Raw genomic sequence first — 20,543 nt, forward strand, 5'->3', positions numbered from 1 at the left:
GCACCCTGTCCAGGGTGTACCCTGCCTTGTGCCCTAAGCCTCCTGGGATAGGCTCCAGGTCCCCGTGACCCTGAATACAGGATAAAGCGGGATAGAAGATGACTGAGTGAGTGAGTGAGTAAGTAAATATTATCCTAAAATATGTTTACAACTAATTCAATATAAGTTAATTAAGCTTATTTCTGATTATATTTACTACTATTTATTTTAAACATCACTTTGTTGTTCTGCTGCCAGATAATTTTGCTTGTTTTTAGGAATTTAGTTTTTTAAATTTAAATTCTCTACCAGTAGAACAATAAATTTTTATTTTATTTTATTTTATTTTATTTATATTTTATTTTTATTTTTATTTTATTTTATTTTATTTTATTTTATTTTATTTTATTTTATTTTTATTTATTTTATTATTTTATTTTTATTTTTACATAAATTTTTAATTCTTAATAACTTTATATTTGGATTATTGTAAATGTTTTTACAATTTCTAAAAAGAAGTTAGAGATAGGTTTGGCTTAATTCAATAATTTGGGTTATTTTGTGTAGATTCTTGACATATTTGTAATCTAAAATTCAGTTTATTTCAGTTCCCCGTTGTAACATGACAAAATGTAAAAAAAAAAAAATTCAAGACAGAGTAAATACTTACGCAACCCACGGTTTATGCTGTGATTAAGGTTTGGAATGAAATGATCTTCAGTTAAAGAATATTTATATCACAGTCAATAAGGGAAATGCAAACTTCTAAGCTCATTTAGTTCTCATTATACAGTACTGTACATGCATTTTCCTACTTGTCTACTTTTGTAACTTAAGATAAAGGAAATAAAGAAAAATCATCAGTAGAGCCTTATGCACTGAATACCTTTTTTGTTATTTGTTCTTAGAGCGAGTAAACTTTTGCACTTGGCACTACCCTTATCTGCTCAGAACTAAATTGCGACAGCAGCAGAAAGCAGAGCAGGTAACTCAAACTATTAGTTGCTATGGAGAAACGAATGGAGGCCAGAGACCTTGCTGCTCTGTATGCCTCATCCCAGCCCACTCATTTTCTTATATAAGCCTGGCTTGGTAAAATTTGACATACGACACACAAATACACACACGTACACACACACACACGTACACACACACACAATGGTGACAACAATTTGGTACTGTTCATGAGCAGCCGCCCACTTCGTGGATGTTTGTCCAGCTGCTCACCCATAGACTACATGACCCAGTGTATATGAGCGTTCAGTGACTGTGTGTGTGTGTGTGTGTGTGAGAGAGAGAGAGAAAGAGTGTGGGTGTGTGTTACAAGTTACACATTTCTAGGAATGACCACCTGCTGAGGTTAATGACATGGTCTAAACCATTGCCCCGAGCCCACAGTGTCAGTTTCATTGTTCTTTCACCCTTTTTATGCCTCCACAGTTCCGGTTGAGCTTTGAGGACACAGCAAAAGCTATTTCAATAAAAATAAAAGATGAATTTACAATTTATTTATATATATTTTTTAAATCCTCCAGTTATAATAATTAGCTTGTGAACTTTTGTTGTTGGTCTTATTGGTCTGGTAGTGTAAAATAATAATTTAAAAAAATAGGCATAGATTGCATTTATTTATTTTGCTGCCATGGTTTGAGGCTTTTCCCTGGAACTAGAAACATCAAAGTTCTTCTAACAGATTAGTTTTACCCTAGTAGGAATCATTTCTCTCCTGATCCTGGAGTGGCCCAACTTCTATTAGGTCTCAATATTGTATGACAGACAACACAATCCAGCATACATATATAGGAGTTTATGAAGCGATTGTATGGCGTAGGTGACAGATTAGTATTCATCCGACCAGTTCTTGGCTTAAAAGCACTATGGTATTTATTTGGTGGTGTGCTCCTCAAGGGTGAACCCTAGGGAGAGAAAGGAAATCCCTGCGACTTTATGCTAACACCACCATGCTTTACTATCAAGATGGGTTCTGGTACTGATGCAATTTCTTGTGTTTCCTCCAAACATAGCACCTTTTAAGCTTAATTTTTTTTTGTCTTATCAGACACACTCATTTTTATCCATAACATTCCTTTAAGGTGAAATTTCATAAGGCTTATTTGTAATAATTTTTTATCTTGGACTTTTGATAGCTCCTAGGTGTTTATGATGCTCTTTGTATAGAGATATGTTCTGTAATAAACTCGGAGGCCACCCAGGAACAGATGCATTTATACTGAGATCATATGACACTTTAATTGCACACAGTTGGACTCCATTCAACTAATTATACAACTTTTAATGGCAACTGGTTGCACCAGAAATAATTAAGGGGTTTCATAATAGTGGGGGTGAATACTTATGCAATCGCAGCTTAGGTTTTTGGCTGGAAAGTAATTTTTTTAATTATCTTGATTTTGCTATTAGTACTATGTCAATATTAATACTATGGATTGCTGTGGTGTATTACGTTGTTTGGTGTGGATTCATGGCACACAATCCGAATCACGGTCAAGTCAGTTCCAGCTTGTAACATTACAAACTGTGAAAAGTGCGAGAGGTGAATATTTATGCTAAATACACTGTACGAGACTGCATTGCTGCATTCGAAGGGCTCATTAGCTACGTATAAACTAAGCTCAGATTTCCAAGATGGCAAAAATAGAGATAACATCCGCCCCAGTTCAGCAACTTTGGCCTAGGGGTTTAAATACAATTTGTCTATTTGGCCTCTGTGGTACAAATACAATTTGTTCCAGCTGTTTGCCTTTTATTATATCCACACACATGCTACAAGGTCAGAGTTTCTGTGTATTTGTTAATTTTTTATTCTACCTGTTCGTTCCCCTCCCAGCGCTTCCGGCAGTCTTCTGTCACTCAGTGTTACCGCACCAGTTAAATTACAGAGGTCATATTTTAGGAGTGGATGACAGCTCAAGTTGATGTCTGATTGAGAAAAAAAAAAAAAAAGTCCTGAACTGAATACTCTTCCTAGACTAAAAGTGTGTGGGTGCGTGCGAACTGCATACACCCATGCTTACACACAGTCCTCGTCAACTAGAAGAACAGGTTGGACAGCTGAAGATAAAGGGGGTGAACAGGAAGCCAGGATGTCGTGTGTTCAACCTCATGAGGCAAAGCCAATACATACAGGCATCATTAACACTCCCTTGCATCGGTGTTGCACTTATATGCACGTGGTGCATGGGAGCTAATGAAAAACCTTTTTGTGAGAGTATAGATTTTTAAATAAGAAACAAATAAGTCAATGAAATGCGTTTAGCATTTGCAAAATTCTGCAAGACTGTGTATTTACAGAACATACTTTCCCCTTAATTTGGAGAATGTCACATAGGTGTGTAAGATGAATACCAGTGGTTATATAAGGCAAAGATTATTAGACAGAGAGAGAGAGAGAGAGAGAGAGAGAGAGCAAAGAGGGAACGAAAGAGCGAGGCTGGGGTGGAGGGGGCTAGTTAATAATTTGTCCGTGGCTTTAGTAAGTCTGGCCAGTGCGCTAACAAGGGACCTAGTGTTCTTTTGCGCCTGCTGATGAAGATTAGAGTGAGGCTGATCCAGCCGTTCTCAGATTCTCAGAGGGCCGAGCACGACACGAAATGTTAATGGACCTCTCTAAGGACTTTTGATTGAAAGACATTCGCGGCGTCCGACACTCAGTCTGACAGGTTTAAAATCAACTAACAAAAGCCACGTGTGCTAAAGACTGAAAAAAATGTGGTTGTGCAACTTACACTCGATCTCATAGTATAATACTGACTGCTTGCTTCCCAGAATATACAGTACAGTACATTCACCCTGCTTTAGAGTGGGCTGATGAGTGTGCACACATACACAGCAACATGGAGTGTTCAGAAAATGATATGTCTCCAGAAATCAGGTGCATTTACCTCATTATCAACTGTACCAACATGTACCCGGCTTATAACCCAAAGGCCGTTGACATCCACCCACCCATTTTTCCGAATGTGTAGAACTGAAGTGCCAGTCACCTCCTGAAGTGGCCTAAACCTACATGGGATCATGGAAATGTCATGAAAGACTTGTATCAGTTTAGCAGTCATTGCTTGAGCCAGGAAAGGTGTGTGTGTGTTGGGGGGGGGGGGGGGGGGGGGGGGTTGGGTGAGTCTGCGGCAAAGCATCCTTTCTTTAACACTAGGTTGAATGGTTGCTCCTAAAACAAACATCTGCCATCTAGTGGTAGCGTGTTGTATCATTACACATGGTGAAAACAAGGCGCGCTTTTAGAGTGATATCCATTAGAGTTGTCATACGGTGTGAAAGAAATCCTCTGCATGGTGTAATGATATCTTGTTTGCTGTATATCAACCACATTTGAATTGTAGTCGTTAATGCTGCAGTAAATCGGGCAATCTGTGGGAAATTCATCCTCTGTGAATGTCTTATGCAGCTTTTCATCAAGTTAGACTTGCCACATGGGTTTGACATTCCAACGAGGGGGGAAAAAAACTGATCTTAATCTGGAGCATAACACGATGCAAGCTGCATGTTGCAATTCCACTTTCAGTGAGAAGGAAAAAAAGGTGTACATGTGCTTGCTCAGGCCTACGCCCACACACACACACACACACATAGGTGCATAGTCAGGACGGGTTAAGGTTGACTTTTCCACCCACGCACAGGACATCACACACATGTTGTACACTTGGATTAAAAGTGCAAGGTGCTGTTCAGAAATAAATTCGAAGCTGTATAAATTGCTATAGCGTACGCAGAATAAAACACTTCTTGATGTGCTTAATCCATCACACTCACTCCTGATTAGAGTCAAATAGGACTCGGGTCCTGTCCCGGGAATACAAGGTGAGATGCGATGCCAATCCAGTTTACGGCACCATGCATAATGCATACACACTTATCTTAGCTTGTTCATCTACTGCAGGGATCTTCAACTCCAGTGCTGAAGGGCCAGCCTCCCGCACAGTTTGGTGATTCTTCTGCTCAAACACAGCTGATTTATATAATCTGTTAGTTACCAGGTTAAGTGCGTCTATTTAGATGTTGGTGAATTGCAACCTGTGCTGGACCGCCAGGATTTACAGCATAGTTTTGGGAAGGGAGAGAAAATCTGAGAGCCCAAAAGGGGAGACACAAAGAGACAGACAGGTACCTAAGCTCAACTGTGATCACCTTAAAAAATGTGGATGGATTGATGGATGGATAGTTTATTTGATTCCGAATATATTGATATCATATTTTTTTTTGTGCTCAAGGAAATACTGCCAATAGTTTTATCATTGCTGAATTGTATCCAGTGCTTATTGTATTAAAAAATATCAACTCAATAATACTAATGAACGTCTTATATTTATTGTAGCCTAAACATCTAAGCTATTTTACTTAGGTGATATCATGGACAACCAAAGGCAAAATTAGGCACTTTTTTAAAGCAGAATCTCAACTCTAAAGATCTAACCAGAGTTTGTTTAGCAGGAACTATAATCATTAGCAAGCCAGGACTCTAGAGGACTCTAACTCTAGATCACCCCCTGTCGAAGAACAACAGGTATTTCACATCAAAATCAGTTAATTCGCACAGCTAGCATTGTGAACAAACACCAACTGTGAAGCCCCAGAGTGTTTAGAAAGAACTAAATAAATTACATGTCATATCTAAATATCTACGGTATATTAATGCCATAATTGGTGGCCTCACCTGCCAGGAGGAAGGCTTTGGTTTACTGGATGCAGCGCCAGTCCCAAACCCGGATAAAATGGGAGGGTTGCACCAGTAAGGGCATCTGGCAGAAAACCTGCGCCAAAGTTGTTGTGCTGATTGGATTGTTCGCTGTTGCAACACCTTGACAACAGCAGGCATAGGACTTAACAACAACAACAACAACAACAACAACAACAACATCATCTACAGAATATAAGTGAAAGAAAGATTTTGTCTGTACATTGGTCAGAACTCTCTTTCTTTCAGTGATATCTTTACATTTTATACATTAAAGGAACCAAAACCAGTCCAAAAATATTTCTGTCTGCTTGTCTGTCTGTCCAGCAAGAACTTGTCTGGCAGAAACCGTCAGAACTTAAAGAAACTTTGCCAGTCAAAAGGTATTTGCCCGAAGTTAGACCTGCACCATTAATTAAATCAAAATGTTGAGTAGAGGTTAAGAGAAGTTTTGTGCAAGATTATAAAGTTTTGACGTGCAATGTGCATGTGTCAAACTGTCGGCAAATGTTTAATTTTTTTAACTTAGATATCTGCCTGATGTTTAATCTGCACAATAAGTGAAAACAAAATGAGTAAAAGCAATGTCATGAACTGTTATGTGCCAGATTTAATAATTTATTTTTAAAATAGGCAACTAATAAGCCAATAGAAATTAACAAGGAAAGCTAAAGTAAATATTTTTACTATTTGAATCATATTTTCATCGCTAAAATAACAGCACTGAAGGGGTATAAATACATTTTAACTCGTCGGAGTCATTTTAGCAATTTTTTAAAATATTAAATCTGATCTCAATTTCCAATTTAATTTTTTTTAAAGCAGGAATGCCAAGAGGAATCATAAGTTAAGTTCTTATATACAACAAACATGATTATAGTGTTGTAAATTGTTAATATTGGGAATTAGGAAAATACGTTTTGCAATATGAAATTTCGCCCTAAGAACTTGCCTCCGGAGCGGATTAAAGTCTTATGCCAAGATACCACTGTAAGCAGAGTTTAAAGGTAATAGTCTGGCTCAGCTTAAAGGTCATAGGTCAATCCTGAGCTCAGAGCAGGATTCATGTGCAAATCCATTATTATTATTAATTTAATATTTTGGACAATCTGCATTCATGCACATGCACATGATGTGCAAAGCCAGAGCGAAGATATCTATTTCAAAAAGAACCATTTATATATGCAAAAACACTTTGCACACACATTACAGATGAAATATGTATGCAAATCTTGTACTAATACTTTGGTTTAATATTTCACTCAACAGTGAACACATGCAAATTCTCTATGAGGGAGGTCACACCTTTGAGGAACAAGTCATACAATTAGCTCTAACATGTCGGAAAGATAATACATTTTGGCTAATGGCAATACATATTGGCATTAACAGAGAGAGCAGGCTTTAAAACACACATGGTCACCAGGATGTCGTAGGCAAATGTGTAATCAGTCTAGACCAGTGGTTAGACCTGTTCCAGGAAATTTATTTGCTTTCCTAACTGAAAATACAGCTGATGGGATTTGGGATTTTATCAGAGTTAGATATTTATATGGTGCTGAAAGGCTGTTCTGTATCATCTAGTTCACTGGTTGCATCTATTGAAGTGTATTATGTACGATGAATGTTTACAAATCTGTGGTTAGACATGAATGCAAAATATACACATTTACCAAATGGTGCATTATGGTTAAACTGAATTAGATTTACAATCCGAGACATACACACACACACACACACACACACCACACACACAAACATACATGCCAGGAAGTGATGATTAATTAATGGCAAAGAAATAAACCAATAAGCCAATAAACCAAACGAGAGCTGTAGAACTGAACTTATGGCGTGCTTAAGGCGAAGCATCCCTGACAATAACCCATGACATGTATTTCATGTCATACATCTCAATGAAAGCGTTTTGTGTGTGTATGTTTCTCCACATAATGTTAACATAAAGGCATTTGTCTTTCCACTGATTGTTGCCTGATCCAAATGTTCACTATAGACTCGATGAGTCATTCCCACAAGCAAATTCATGGAAATGTGCTTCAAGTGACTGAAACATGAGAACACACAGCTGGCTCCCCTTTCTCACTTATGCAGTGTACAGTATTTGTGGCAAGGCTGTAACCGATAAGTGGAAAACAAATTACACACATAAAAGTCGCATTACAGTGAGACTGAACTAAAGAGTCATGCTGCAATTTTGCAATTTTATACCAAAAGAGAATCCAAAACAGTGTTTAAAGTAATAAGCATATATATATATATATATATATATATATATATATATATATATATATAGGCACTGCTACACTACCATATATCATCAGAGACCACCTGATGACCTGATGCAATTATATCTTGTTATTATATCTTGTTACCTCCAGTATATGCTGATTTAATTTGTAAGTTCTAAATATTATGGTTTTATAAATATACTAATTGAATTTTTGTGACTAGTTTAGAGCACGCCCTGCAGGATTATAGAGAAATGACAACATTTTGCAATCTCAAATGAAAAAATATGCAAATTAAAAATGGTATAAATAATTGTGCCAATACATGAATTTCCTTTCAAAAGAATCTCAACATGTAACTGAATCTATCTCAAGACACGCACACACACACAAACACATACAAAGACATAGACACACAAACATATAATGCATCAAACGAGGACTAATTGTTCCCTATATACGTATATATGCTAATTTGAGGATTTATGTCCATATATCCATCAACATGTTCATTGTTTAAAGAATGCCAGTAACTTTGATGTTCAGACATTTAGGAAAAGTTCATTCATCCACCAACAGAGAAAAGCCTTGAAGATGGTAGAACCCCTGCGTTCTGGATCAGTTGCAGGAAAATGGATAAGAAAAGAATAAGAAAGATAATATTTCATAAAGAAGCAATTGTTGAACATCTGAACAAGAGAACATAACCAGCTTATTTTCATACACTTGCGTGGGTACAATGGCAGATTGATGGAAACCACTGATTTAAATACACACCCGGCCACATATTTAACAAAGCGCCGACCCTGAGCAAAGTATTAGGACACATTACACCAGTAACTTCAGACCATCAAGGAAATCATTCCCTGCCTAAAAACCAGTTTAATGACTCACCATCTTGATTTTTTTTTTCTCTGATTTGATAAATAGGTTTTGCAGAATGGCCAAGCTGGCGAAACTGCTGATTCTGTGCTGCCTGCTCAGTTCTGCTAATGGGGCGAATCCACCGTGGTTCCAGAAAATCACTACAAATCTCTTCAAGTCTCCTGGAGATATTCTACTCGGTGGACTTTTTCCCATAAATCAACTGACCAGCAACCTGACTGAGAGATTGGAACCGGATGATGTTCAGTGCAAAAGGTAGATTATTCTAGAGAGAGAGGAGTGCTGAATTAGATTTATTGCATTTGTCTTTGGAAGGAATGATTTAAATGAGATGTTTGATTAACACCAATTTTCTCACTTAAAAAGAACTTAAGGAAGGCGATTGCATGATTTGTTCTGCTCTGGTGCTTTATGGCTTTGGAGAATTTGCATACAATTATTATAGATTTAAAGGGATTTCACTTTGCTTTCTATTAAAGCAGCAAAGCATCTTTAGCATCTTCTGTGCAGCTACTACAAACAAATCTTTAAACGTTTCTGCACAAAAATAAGCGCGGGAAGCATATTTATGCAAAATGTATATTTATAATGACAGACTTTTGTTTAGTAAGTAATAAAGCGAACCAAAACAAATTAAAATAGCTGAAACTGCAAAGTGTAACTGCAAACTCATCTCACTTGGTCATTCTGGAAATTCTGGAGAAGAGGGTTTGTGGACTCGTGCGTAGAGATGGAAACTGGCTACTCTGTGTTGCACAAATCCATTTATCACAATTTGTGAGGAGATTCTATAATAAACATTAGATCAGATTACTCTAGGAATACACCTCTTCAGCTTGCACTAGATGAAAATACCTGAAATACTGGGGTATTGTGTGGTATAACAATAACAACAGTTGTATACATCTACTGTATATCCATTCTCAAAACTCAGCTTGTGGTTCTTTAATAGACAACATGGACAACAAAAATAGGCCACTTATGCACATCTGGTTAGATAAATTTCATTGGCTTTTTACATGTACTTTGCACAGTGACAATGATGTTAAATCTAATCTAATCTAATCTAATCTTAGTCGATGAGTATGGCTGATCTGGGCATACAGCATGTTATCATATTATCAGGGATTGTAAATTACAATCAATTCTTGTGCAGAGAAACTTTCTCACAGTTCTAGTAAAACAAGTTAATTGGAAAATCTTCCATCATTTAAAAGCAATCATTTCAATTTTCTGCTCATACTGTTTAACACACATGGTAAGGAAATTGCTATCTACCCCTTCTGCATGCATGGTCTTACAGCTTTTGCTTCGGTGCCTCTTTTTACCAAACAGCAGGGTCAATTTGGTCCCCGGCCACAGATTGCTAAGGTATTGTCAGGATGCAAACTTGCAATCTCGGTAGGAGAGTCGCCTTTCTAGGACCAGCACTCTGGAACCTGAGAATGTATGTGCCACCTCTGACAGCAATTTGCTGCTGATATTGATATTATCATCTTCATTATGGCTTTGTGTGAAAAGATTGTAAAAGTGAAAAGCAAAGATTGGAAAAAGAATGTCCATTGAAGTGTCGGATACTGTATAACATGAGAAATTTACATAATGAATATAACTTATCAACACAAACTAGTGAAGCATATGACCAGGGAATGCACCTTGGAGGTCCAAAGTGGTTGTGGCTGCATGCCACTAGGGGGCACTAGTTCATCATTTTAAATATGGTTATTTGCCATGTTTTAAAAGAAAATAAGATTATTTTGACATATATATATATATACACAGGCCTATGTTAAATACAGATAAGGTGTACATAGAAGTGGAGGTTCCTTTCAGGCTTTTATAGTCCTCCTGGGTGACGCCTTTTTTCTCTGCGACAGTGTTAATCAGTATGGCCTTGCACTGGCCCTAGTGATGAAGTACACGATAGATGAAATTAACAACACCCCCAACCTTCTTCCTAATGTGACACTGGGCTTCGAGAATTATGATGACTGCGGACAGTCTGCGATCATCATGAAACCCACTCTGCGTTTTTTCACCATGGCTACCTCAGACGATGTGTTCGTCATGTGTAACTACACTGACTACATGACCAGAGTTCACGCACTCATCGGCCCATACAGCTCTGAGATGGCCTCTGTCATTAGCCAGTTGGTGAGCTTTTTCTTAATGCCACAGGTAAGTATTGCTTAAAAATGACACCATGTTATGCAGCTCAAATAACATATTCATCACATGTTAAGGTTATTCTGTAACTCGTTTTCATACTAGCTCTTTCCCATTGCAGGTCAGCTATGGAGCCACCAGTGATGGGTTCAGTGACAAGCTGACATACCCATCGTTTATGCGCACCACCCCCACTGACAAGTGGCAGTCCTTGGCCATGGTGCAGCTGCTGCAGGAGTTCGGCTGGAACTGGGTGGCGGTGATCGGCAGTGATGAGACTTATGGCCAACAGGGTCAGCAGTATGTGTCTCAAGAGGCTGCCAATGGGGGCATTTGTGTAGCCTACGAAGGCCTGATACCAGTCTACGAAGACCCGGTGCCAACTATAAGGGAGATTCTGGATGGCATTGTGCAGACAAAAGTAAACGTGGTTGTGGTGTTTGCAACTGCGACAGCAAGCGCATCCTTCTTTCAAGAAGTGAGTTGGAAACATACTACGAGTTTGTCTTTTTTAGATGAGTAAAGCTGCAGGTTTATGTACACTCATCACAAACATGATGGCAGGGGTTTGGGGGATTTCCTTAAATTAACACAGCATCATTTACAACATGTCTTTGATTTCACCAAGCCTACTACTTTTCAGCTTTCTGTTTATGATTATGATAAAGTATAGCACATAGCTTCCAAGTTTTCTGATGCACGCACACCCTGAAGTGTTATAACTTATCTTACATTACAGCAACTTTCTCACATGTTATACCATTTACATCACCTCCATTTAGTGTCATAGTGTTATAAATGAAGCATTCCACAATTTATCATTTTTAACTTAGGAGAAGGAACATCCATGAGACCTCCTTATACACTAAATGCCTTGTTCCTGTAATTTGAATGTATTTGCCTTAGTCAGTCGGTCCTAAGGGTATGCAAAGTTCGATCACTCAACTGTAACCTTTAACATACGCTTTGTTTAATGAATGCGAAAAACATCTGTGCACTCACACAGATGTGAAAGTGTTAACAATTATATTAAAATAATATCTGACATTCATTACGCAAGACATTAAAGCACCACTGTTTCTTTTGAACACATTTAGAATTAAGCATTAACGCAGAACACTCGATACACAAAAAGGCAGGTCACGAAGGCAGGTAAAGCACAAAGCACAAAAACACTGCACACATCAGCACGTGAGTATTACAGTATGTGTGAAAAAAACCTGTTTTGCGAAAATAATGTACATGTTTTATGATTTATGTTTTACCGAGCATTTATGAACTCATGTGTGATATTAAATAAATGATATGTGTTGAATAAAGCCATGTTGTCTTGTATAAGAAAAATAAATGTAAAAAACGTAGAAATCAGACAAGAAATGAAAGCACGTTTGTTTAAATGATGTGCATAATGTATATATTCAGATTTCAGATTTTTTTTTTATAAAAAACTACTTTAACTATGAAACAAAAGTTAATTTAGTTCCTGACATTTCTTTCATTTCTTTTTTTTTTTAATTAAATCTTCTAAAAGGTGGAACAGCATGTGAAACAAACCAGATGATGAACCTGGTTGCACTCAGCACCACTTGACTTTGGATCTTCACTTCTTTTTGCAGGTAATCAGGAGAAACATGACAGGAGTCTGGATAGCCTCCACGGCTTGGGCTGTACACAGCAGCATTGTCACCCTGCCTGGCATCAAGACTGTCGGTACCATCCTGGGCTTTACTGACAAGACCCACCCCATCAGCCTGCTAACCCCCTATGTACAGCAGCTGTTCACCAACATTGAGCAAGAGAGACTTCGAAAATCAGACACCCACCCAGATCATGATGCCTCCCCTCTTGATAACCCGTGTCCAGACTGCTGGAATCTTTCTCCTGCAAACGTGAGCATCATCGAAACTGAGATGGTACAACGCACGGCCTTCAGCGTCTACTCCGCCGTCCACACCGTGGCTGAGGCCCTGCACAACATGCTCGGCTGTGATGTAACCAGATGCTCCAGACATCCCAAAACTGAAGATATCTATCCCTGGCAGGTAGGATCTCAATCCAAAACATTTCTAAGACCATAGTTCACCGTAGAAAAAAAAACAACACCTTTTTTTTCTTTTTCTTTTTGCATAGTTGCTCCCCTGGGTAAAGAACGTTTCCCTGAACCTGAGTGGAACACAAATCAAATTTACTTCAGATGGAAACCCAAATATTGGCTATGATTTCTTAGCATGGGTCTTTCAGAACAGCACCGTGACCTTTCAAAACATCGGGACCTACAATCAGAACCTGACGATTTATAAACAACGAATAAAATGGCACACCGCAAATAATACGGTAGTACAGAAAACCTCTGAGGTCTGCGTGAAAATTTGTTATAGTTGTTGTTTTCTATTATTATTTAAATATGACTTTAAATCCTACAGGTTCCAACATCAAGATGCTCCTCTGACTGTCTACCGGGCCAAGTGCGCATAGTTAAAGGATTTTATTCCTGCTGCTTTGACTGCAGTGACTGTTTAGAGGGAACCTATCAAAACAGAACTGGTGAGACACTATTATAGTTTTTATGAGTGTATACTATATCTTCTAATCTTACTCTATAAGGTTTGTGCTTAGTGACCATCCTTGCCCTTGCTGTAATATATTATTATCTAGAGCAATTATTAAAGACTTATCGAATATATCAAAACAACCTTTACATCTTCTTATTTTTCTTCATCAAAGATGATATCCAGTGCACTAAATGTCCTCCACGCCAATGGTCCACTTTTCGCAGTACTGCCTGCGTCTTCCCCACCTACGAATACCTGGCATGGACGTCTTTTGAATCGATAGCTCTGATTCTGGCCGGACTTCTGCTGCTGTCCTGCCAGACAGTAATAGGCGTCCTGCTTTTCCAAAACAGAGGAACACCGTTTCTCAAGGCATTAGGAGGACCTCTGTGTGCCGTGGGTCTGATGAGTCTGATGGGAAGCTGCATAAGTCTGGTGCTGTACCTGGGTCAGCCGAATGATGTCATTTGCCGTATCCAGATCCTTCTCTATGTCATGTTCCCCACCGTGGCCCTGTCCACTTTCCTGGCTATCTCCATGCAGGTGAGCTAAAATGTCTTTGTTCAGTAGATACTGTATGCTGTTCAAATTGGGTGATGGTTTTATGTTTATTTCTTTGTGTTGACAGATTGTTTATGTGTGTGAGTTTCCTGAAAAAGCTCTGGAGAACATGGAGAACGTGCAAGGACTTGGCAGCTGGAGTCTGGTGCTAGCGTGTTGTGGTGTTCAGTCAGGGCTCGTTGGCTGGTTTATTCTTGAAGGGCCATCTCTTACCAACTGGATAGACAGCCTGGAAGTGAACTTTGTGACCCGGTTCCTGCCCTGCCCAGTCGAGCCCATACTGAACTTTGGATTTATGCTCGGTTTCAATGGCCTGATGGCTTTGGCCTGCTTCATGTGCACCTTTATGGCGCCAAAGCCTGTCAGGCAGTATAACTTTGCTAGGGACATTACCATTGCCAGCCTGATCTATTGTGTAATATGGGTCATATTCATCCCAATCTATGCCGGCCTGAATGACCACGACAAGACGATTGCTTCAGTAGTGTTCAGCTTGTTTAGCAATACAGCACTTACAGTCAGTTATTACCTTCCAAAATGTCACCTTCTGGTCAAGGAGCCAGACCTGAACAAAAATGAATATTTTGCTTCAATCTTAGAGGGTGTCCCACCGATACCGCCTGAGGAGCCACCGCAAGATAAAAATAAGCAAGAAAATAAAAATGATAATAAAGAGGGGGATAAAAATGAGGTTAAAGAAGAAAGTAAAGAGGAGGCTCATGAGGAAAATAAAAAGGATAACAATTAACCATGTTGGCCTGTTGTGTAATTGATTGACATGTAGGCAGTGGGGAATAATGTACTGAGAAATTATGCTCAAAATTTTATTTAATTAAAAGTGGCAGTATCCAGCCAGAATGTAAAATATAGAATAGTTGCTAGTTTTAAATGTACTCAAGTATTAAACTGTAAAAAAAAAAAAAAAAAAATTACTGATAAAATTAAGAAATGTCATGTTTTAAAAAAAAATAAATATCACAACCTGTTATAACAATAATGTTAAGTAAATTAACACTGATGTGCTTTTTAGATGAGCTTCATTTTACACGGCTCTTTTCTTACTGCAGAACATTTTCCTGAGGGAGGGCAGAAAGCGGTCATCCCCAAGTCCCACACTACAGTCCAGTCACTTATTCATCTTTACATGGATCACTTTAGCATTAATCCCTTTGTGTAGCATTAAAAAGGAAAATTAATGGACGATTTTTTTGAAAGTTTTTTTTTTACACTGCTGTATTTAGGATCAGATGCTTGGATTATGCTTTAATTACTGATGATTTGATGCACCAGAGCTTGTTTGATTGACAGAAAGTGTCATTTATTAGCTGGATGAGACTGAGAGACTGAGATTTGAGCCTAATTACAGGTCACATAATAATTAAAAATGTATGCATGGTTTATTTTACTTCATACTCTTAAATAATTGAGAGCACAAACATTCAATAAAACTCAAGCGAAGTATAACTATACCAAAATGATACACCTCTGCATCTAGGATAATTAAAGGTATAATGACCAACATTAATGGTAACACAATACAATGATACATTATGACCCCCTTTTGCCGCCATAACTGTGATTAATGTGGTCAATGATAAATGTTTTCTTTATCACAACTTTTTTTTGTCAAATTCAGCTTCAGTAGCGCTTCTATTGGATCAAACTACATGTACATCAGTGAGCCTTGGCCAACCATGATCCTGCCACCAGTTCACCGATTTTTATTTTAATCACTTTTGATGTCTCTGGTTTTGGTCAAGACCTACCAAAACTCATCCAAGTAAGGAAAAACAGTGAACTGGTGGCCAAGGATCACTGATGCACATGGGGACTAAACGCTGGTTTAAAGTACGATCCAGTAGACGCGCTAGTGTTTCAATTAAATTGAGAAAAAAGATTAATGATGGTTGTGATACTGCAGAAAGGTGTCAGAACACACAATGCATCAATGTTATGGTGACGAAAGTTGCCCTGCTTAAGATTAGACCGGTGACTATAATGTTATGGCTGAACAGTGTATATATAGATATTTATACATGTATCATCTATGTTCTTCTGTCAGTTTATTACAAATAAAGTTAAATTAAAATGTATTTGTGTTTCTGAATGCATGCATGACAGAACATAGCTTTATTTTAAGATTGGGCGACACCCTAGGCTACAGTATATCTAATTCCCATTACAGTACTAGTCGTATGCAGAAACCTGCCACAAGAGGCGCTGTTTTGCACTAGTATGCAGAATGGAAATAAATGTTGAGGCGCTTAGTAACGGTTGCTAACATAATTTTTTAAGAGTTTTTCCTGCTTATGTGTAATTTTTAATGGAAGCTAGGGAAATGATAATAAATATTACAGAAATCTAACCAATCACAAAAACCAAAACAGTTGTTAACTAAGCATTGTGCTCTCGGGCCTCGGCGTCCTTCTATGGTGACTTCGTCGACTACGTCAAACGTCTGACGTAGATAGTGATGTAATAATAGACGCGTAAAAAAGGTGTGAGAAGGTGCGAGCAGCCTTACAAGATCAGCCATAAATGGTGTCTGTACAATTTCAAACTCAAAATGTAAGTTGAATAATAATAATAATGATATATAATTATATTTATATTTTGTAGAAAGATATATCTGGTGTTTTGTACCAAGTTTACTTTAAATCAGCTTAAGATTAAATTACCTTAATTACTATAAAACATTTTTACATATAAGTAAAAATAAAGCTAAATAAAATAAATAAAATAAAATCATTTGGATGGTTGCGTTGATAGATATTGGTTATTTTTTTATGGTAATAAGGATTGAAATCGACCCATATATTTCCACTTATATAATTTTATACAAAAAAAAATTACGGTTATCTGGTTATAATTATTGGCACCCCCAATAGTCTGTCTATCTATCTATCTATCTATCTATCTATCTATCTATCTATCTATTTAGGGATAAGTCTTAGAGTTTCATGGATTATGCAAAGGGAGACAGTTCTGTTGTTTCTCATCCTGCAAACTCAAACCTGGACATTGACTCAAACGGTATGCACACAGCAATGTTTAAGGAAGATATCATTGAAGAACTCGTGGCTGTTATGGCAAAATATTAGGTGTGACTTGTGATTAAAAGTCAAAAGATTATTTGTGTGTGTGTGTGTGTGTGTGTGTTTCACAGGAATGACAGGCAGGCTAAATACACGTAGGCACCTCTTGGAAGCAGACCGGCTGTTGTTCATCCAGTCACAGGAGAAAGTTCGCACACAGTGGTCAGTCAGACAGTCCTAGACACACATCTTTCGTTCTTTCTTCAATTATTTTGTGTATTTATGGTTTTTTTTGTTCTTGTACAATCCAGAGCTCAGGTTCCTGTCTCCCCATGTCTTTGATGTCAACCAGTAATTGGACACACTGTAAAACTAATTTGCCTCTGGGTGTGAATCCACTTACTGGCATGGGGAGAAAACTGCAATACAGACACAGGGAGCAAACACTATTTCCCTAACCGGGCATTTAGTAATAATGACAAGATTTGAAATTATTTTATTTTTGTTTGTACTAGTTTGACTCTGTTATATCTTGTTTCATTGAACTAATAGTTTGCCACAAACAACATCAGGATTAAAGCGTTTATACTAAGACCGGTTTCAGTTTTCAAATTCTCATCATATTTTTTACACTATACATATAATCACATTATTATTCTTTGCTCCATCATCATGTGTGCTGCCTCTCAGGGTGAACATAGAGAAGCTGCAGAAAGTGCGAGAGGAGCTGACGAAGAACCTGCATGCCAGCAAGAGCAAGCTGCACAGTACGAATGACATCAGTGACACCCAGCAGCTCCAAGCTCTCCTGAAGCGTCAGAATGACCTCGACAAGGAGATGGAGCAAGAGAAAGCAGAGCTTGTGCGACAGGTGATGACGACCCTCCAATATCACCTTTCTGATTTCCAGACATCAGTATTCCACCACAAAAATAATTTCACACAAACGTTTGTAGGCCAGAAAAGAAAGCAACATATTAAGCATCCATTTGTCAGACCCCCCCCCCCCCCCCCCCCAAAAAAAAAAAAAAAAAATTAAAATAAATGGAAGCTGCTGGGATTTGCATGCAAAAAAAAACAGTTACAACAGCAGAAGATCTATGGGTTTCCCTGTAGGATGCTGAGTGAAACCTAGTAGATAATTTTCATATAAAACTACACACATTGTACCTGAAACTAAAGGGTCCTCAAAGCTTCACCAAACCAAATGCTGATTCTTTGTTTCCATAATTACTGTTTTCTGGGCTTTATAGTTGTCCAAAATCTAAAGTTGTTCTTGCTCAACAGCATTTATCCTGCATGCGCATCAGACTTTTGCAGAGTACTGTATAAAACAATTATTTTACTAAATAGGTTTGTGCTTAGTGACCTTCCTTGTTGCAATTTATTTTTATCTACAGCTCTGATTAAAGAGGTAAAATATATCAAAACCATTTTCACATTTTCTTATTTTTCTTTCTTTTGAAGATGACATCCTGTCCATCAAATGTCCTTCATGCCAGTGTTCCAAATTCTGCAGTACCGACTGTGTCTTCCGCACCTACGAATAGGTATTCAACTAATTTTGTTTTCAGCATGCTGAGTCTAATGTCTTATCCATCTTCACATGCATAAATTTAGCATAACCTCCTTTGTCTAACAAAAATTGCAAGTTTTTTTTCTACCCTGCTGTACTTAGGATTAAATGCTTTAAATTTGTCATAAAGTGTAATTTATTAGCTGCATGAATAAAGTAGAGCATGGGGTTTGTAATGAATCCAATTATAGGTCAAACTAAATAATCAAACTAATGCAGGTTCATGCAATAATGGACTGCATTAAAGGACAAGGAAGGTGGGGGAGAGTGAGACCTCTAGGTGACAGTGATGCAACTTACAGGATTTCAACTGAAAAAGAAGAGGCCTCCGTCAGGTTATGCAGTAAAAGTGCGATTGTCAAGTACTGTAGGTTTTGCTCTTCTGTAGGAAACATATGCAGAGAAACATGATGTCACAACACCAAGAACTAGGGAGAGTAGAAGGGAATGTTAAAATCCTTTTAGAAGAAGGGGAAGTTAACTGAACTTAAAAGGCGGCTTTAAAGGACCGGGAAACTCAGGAGAGAGAGATCTATGCTGTAGGTGGTGATGTAACTTACAGAATTCCAATTAAAGGCTTAGAGTGGTACTGAGAGGGAACTTGTAGAGAAAGAGGGGAAGGGATCAACCTTAATCTTGTGTCTGTACAACTTCAAACTGAACATATAAGTTAAATGGTTCATAATAACTGTTTTGTACCAAGTTTAATGGGAAAATAATGATTAAAACAGGTTCTTATTGTTATTCATATTATATCATTATATAAGCTCCCCCAGTATTCTGTATTGTGGCTGGGCAATATGATAAAGTATGAATGTCATGATAAACTGAGATGTCACAGGTATCCTTATCATCTTTAAAAAGTTGTCAAATTATCTATGTGTCTAACATGAATCTGTTGGTTTCTTCATCCATCCATCCATCCATCCATCTATCTATCTATCTATCTATCTATCTATCTATCTATCTATCTATCTATCTATCTATCTATCTACTGTATCTATTTAGGGATCAGTCTAAGAGTTTCATGGATTATGCAAAGGGAGACAGTTCTGTTGTTTCTCAGTCTGCAAACTCAAACCTGGACAGTGACTCAAACGGTATGCACACAGCCATTCTTAAAGGAGGTATTAGTGAAGCATGTGTGGCTTCTATAGTAAAAATTAGGTGTGACTTCTCATGTTGTGTGTGTCTTTGTGTCTGTCAGTCAAAGGGATGGCAGTCGGGCTGAATACATTGGAGGCAGAACGCATGTCGTTTATGCAGTCCCAGGAGAAAGTTCGCACACAGTGGTCAGTCAGAAGCTTTTTTAATCAGTGTTTTTTTTTTTTTTTTTTTTTAAGTTTTTTTTCTAATTTTCAGGGGTTTTTTTAGGGCACGTGGATTACAGTCTTATGCTTCATAGTAAGTTACTAGTTAATAAATTGTTTTTGGATTGTGGAATGATTCTTCTGAGTTTCCATTGTTTTTTATGGAAAAATTTGCTTTGATATACAGTGTTTTGATATACAAGCACACTTCCGAAACAAATTATGCTCGCAAGCAAAGGTTTGACTGTTTAGAATTTTTACTATACATTAGAATTTCGTACTTGTTTGCCTCTGTTATTTCTTGTAACTGAATATTTCTTCAGGAACAACATTGGGGATAACATGTTTATACTAAGAAAGTCTCAGTATTCAAATTTTCATCGTATTTTTCATCGTACCTTTTTTATATAACCATGATAGTATAGTATTTTGCCACATCATTCTGTGCATGTGTGCTGCCTCTCAGGGTGAAGATAGAGAAGCTGCAGAAAGAGCGAGAGGAGCTGACGAAGAGCCTGCATGT

General features: G+C 37.8%; 1 protein-coding gene across 1 annotated transcript; it reads left to right on the forward strand.

The window, feature by feature from the left end:
• Window positions 1-886: 886 nt before the first annotated feature.
• Window positions 887-14,847, forward strand: LOC128511555 (taste receptor type 1 member 3). The gene is made up of 9 exons (XM_053484468.1): window positions 887-964; window positions 8,866-9,075; window positions 10,698-10,998; window positions 11,108-11,464; window positions 12,603-13,028; window positions 13,117-13,320; window positions 13,410-13,530; window positions 13,711-14,081; window positions 14,167-14,847. Exons 2-9 carry the CDS (start codon window positions 8,876-8,878, stop codon window positions 14,845-14,847), a joined length of 2,661 nt encoding a protein of 886 aa, XP_053340443.1. The 5' UTR covers window positions 887-964; window positions 8,866-8,875.
• The last annotated feature ends 5,696 nt before the right edge of the window (window positions 14,848-20,543 follow it).

This window comes from Clarias gariepinus, chromosome 23 (genome assembly GCF_024256425.1).
Source record: "Clarias gariepinus isolate MV-2021 ecotype Netherlands chromosome 23, CGAR_prim_01v2, whole genome shotgun sequence".
Taxonomy (NCBI): Eukaryota; Metazoa; Chordata; class Actinopteri; order Siluriformes; family Clariidae; genus Clarias; species Clarias gariepinus.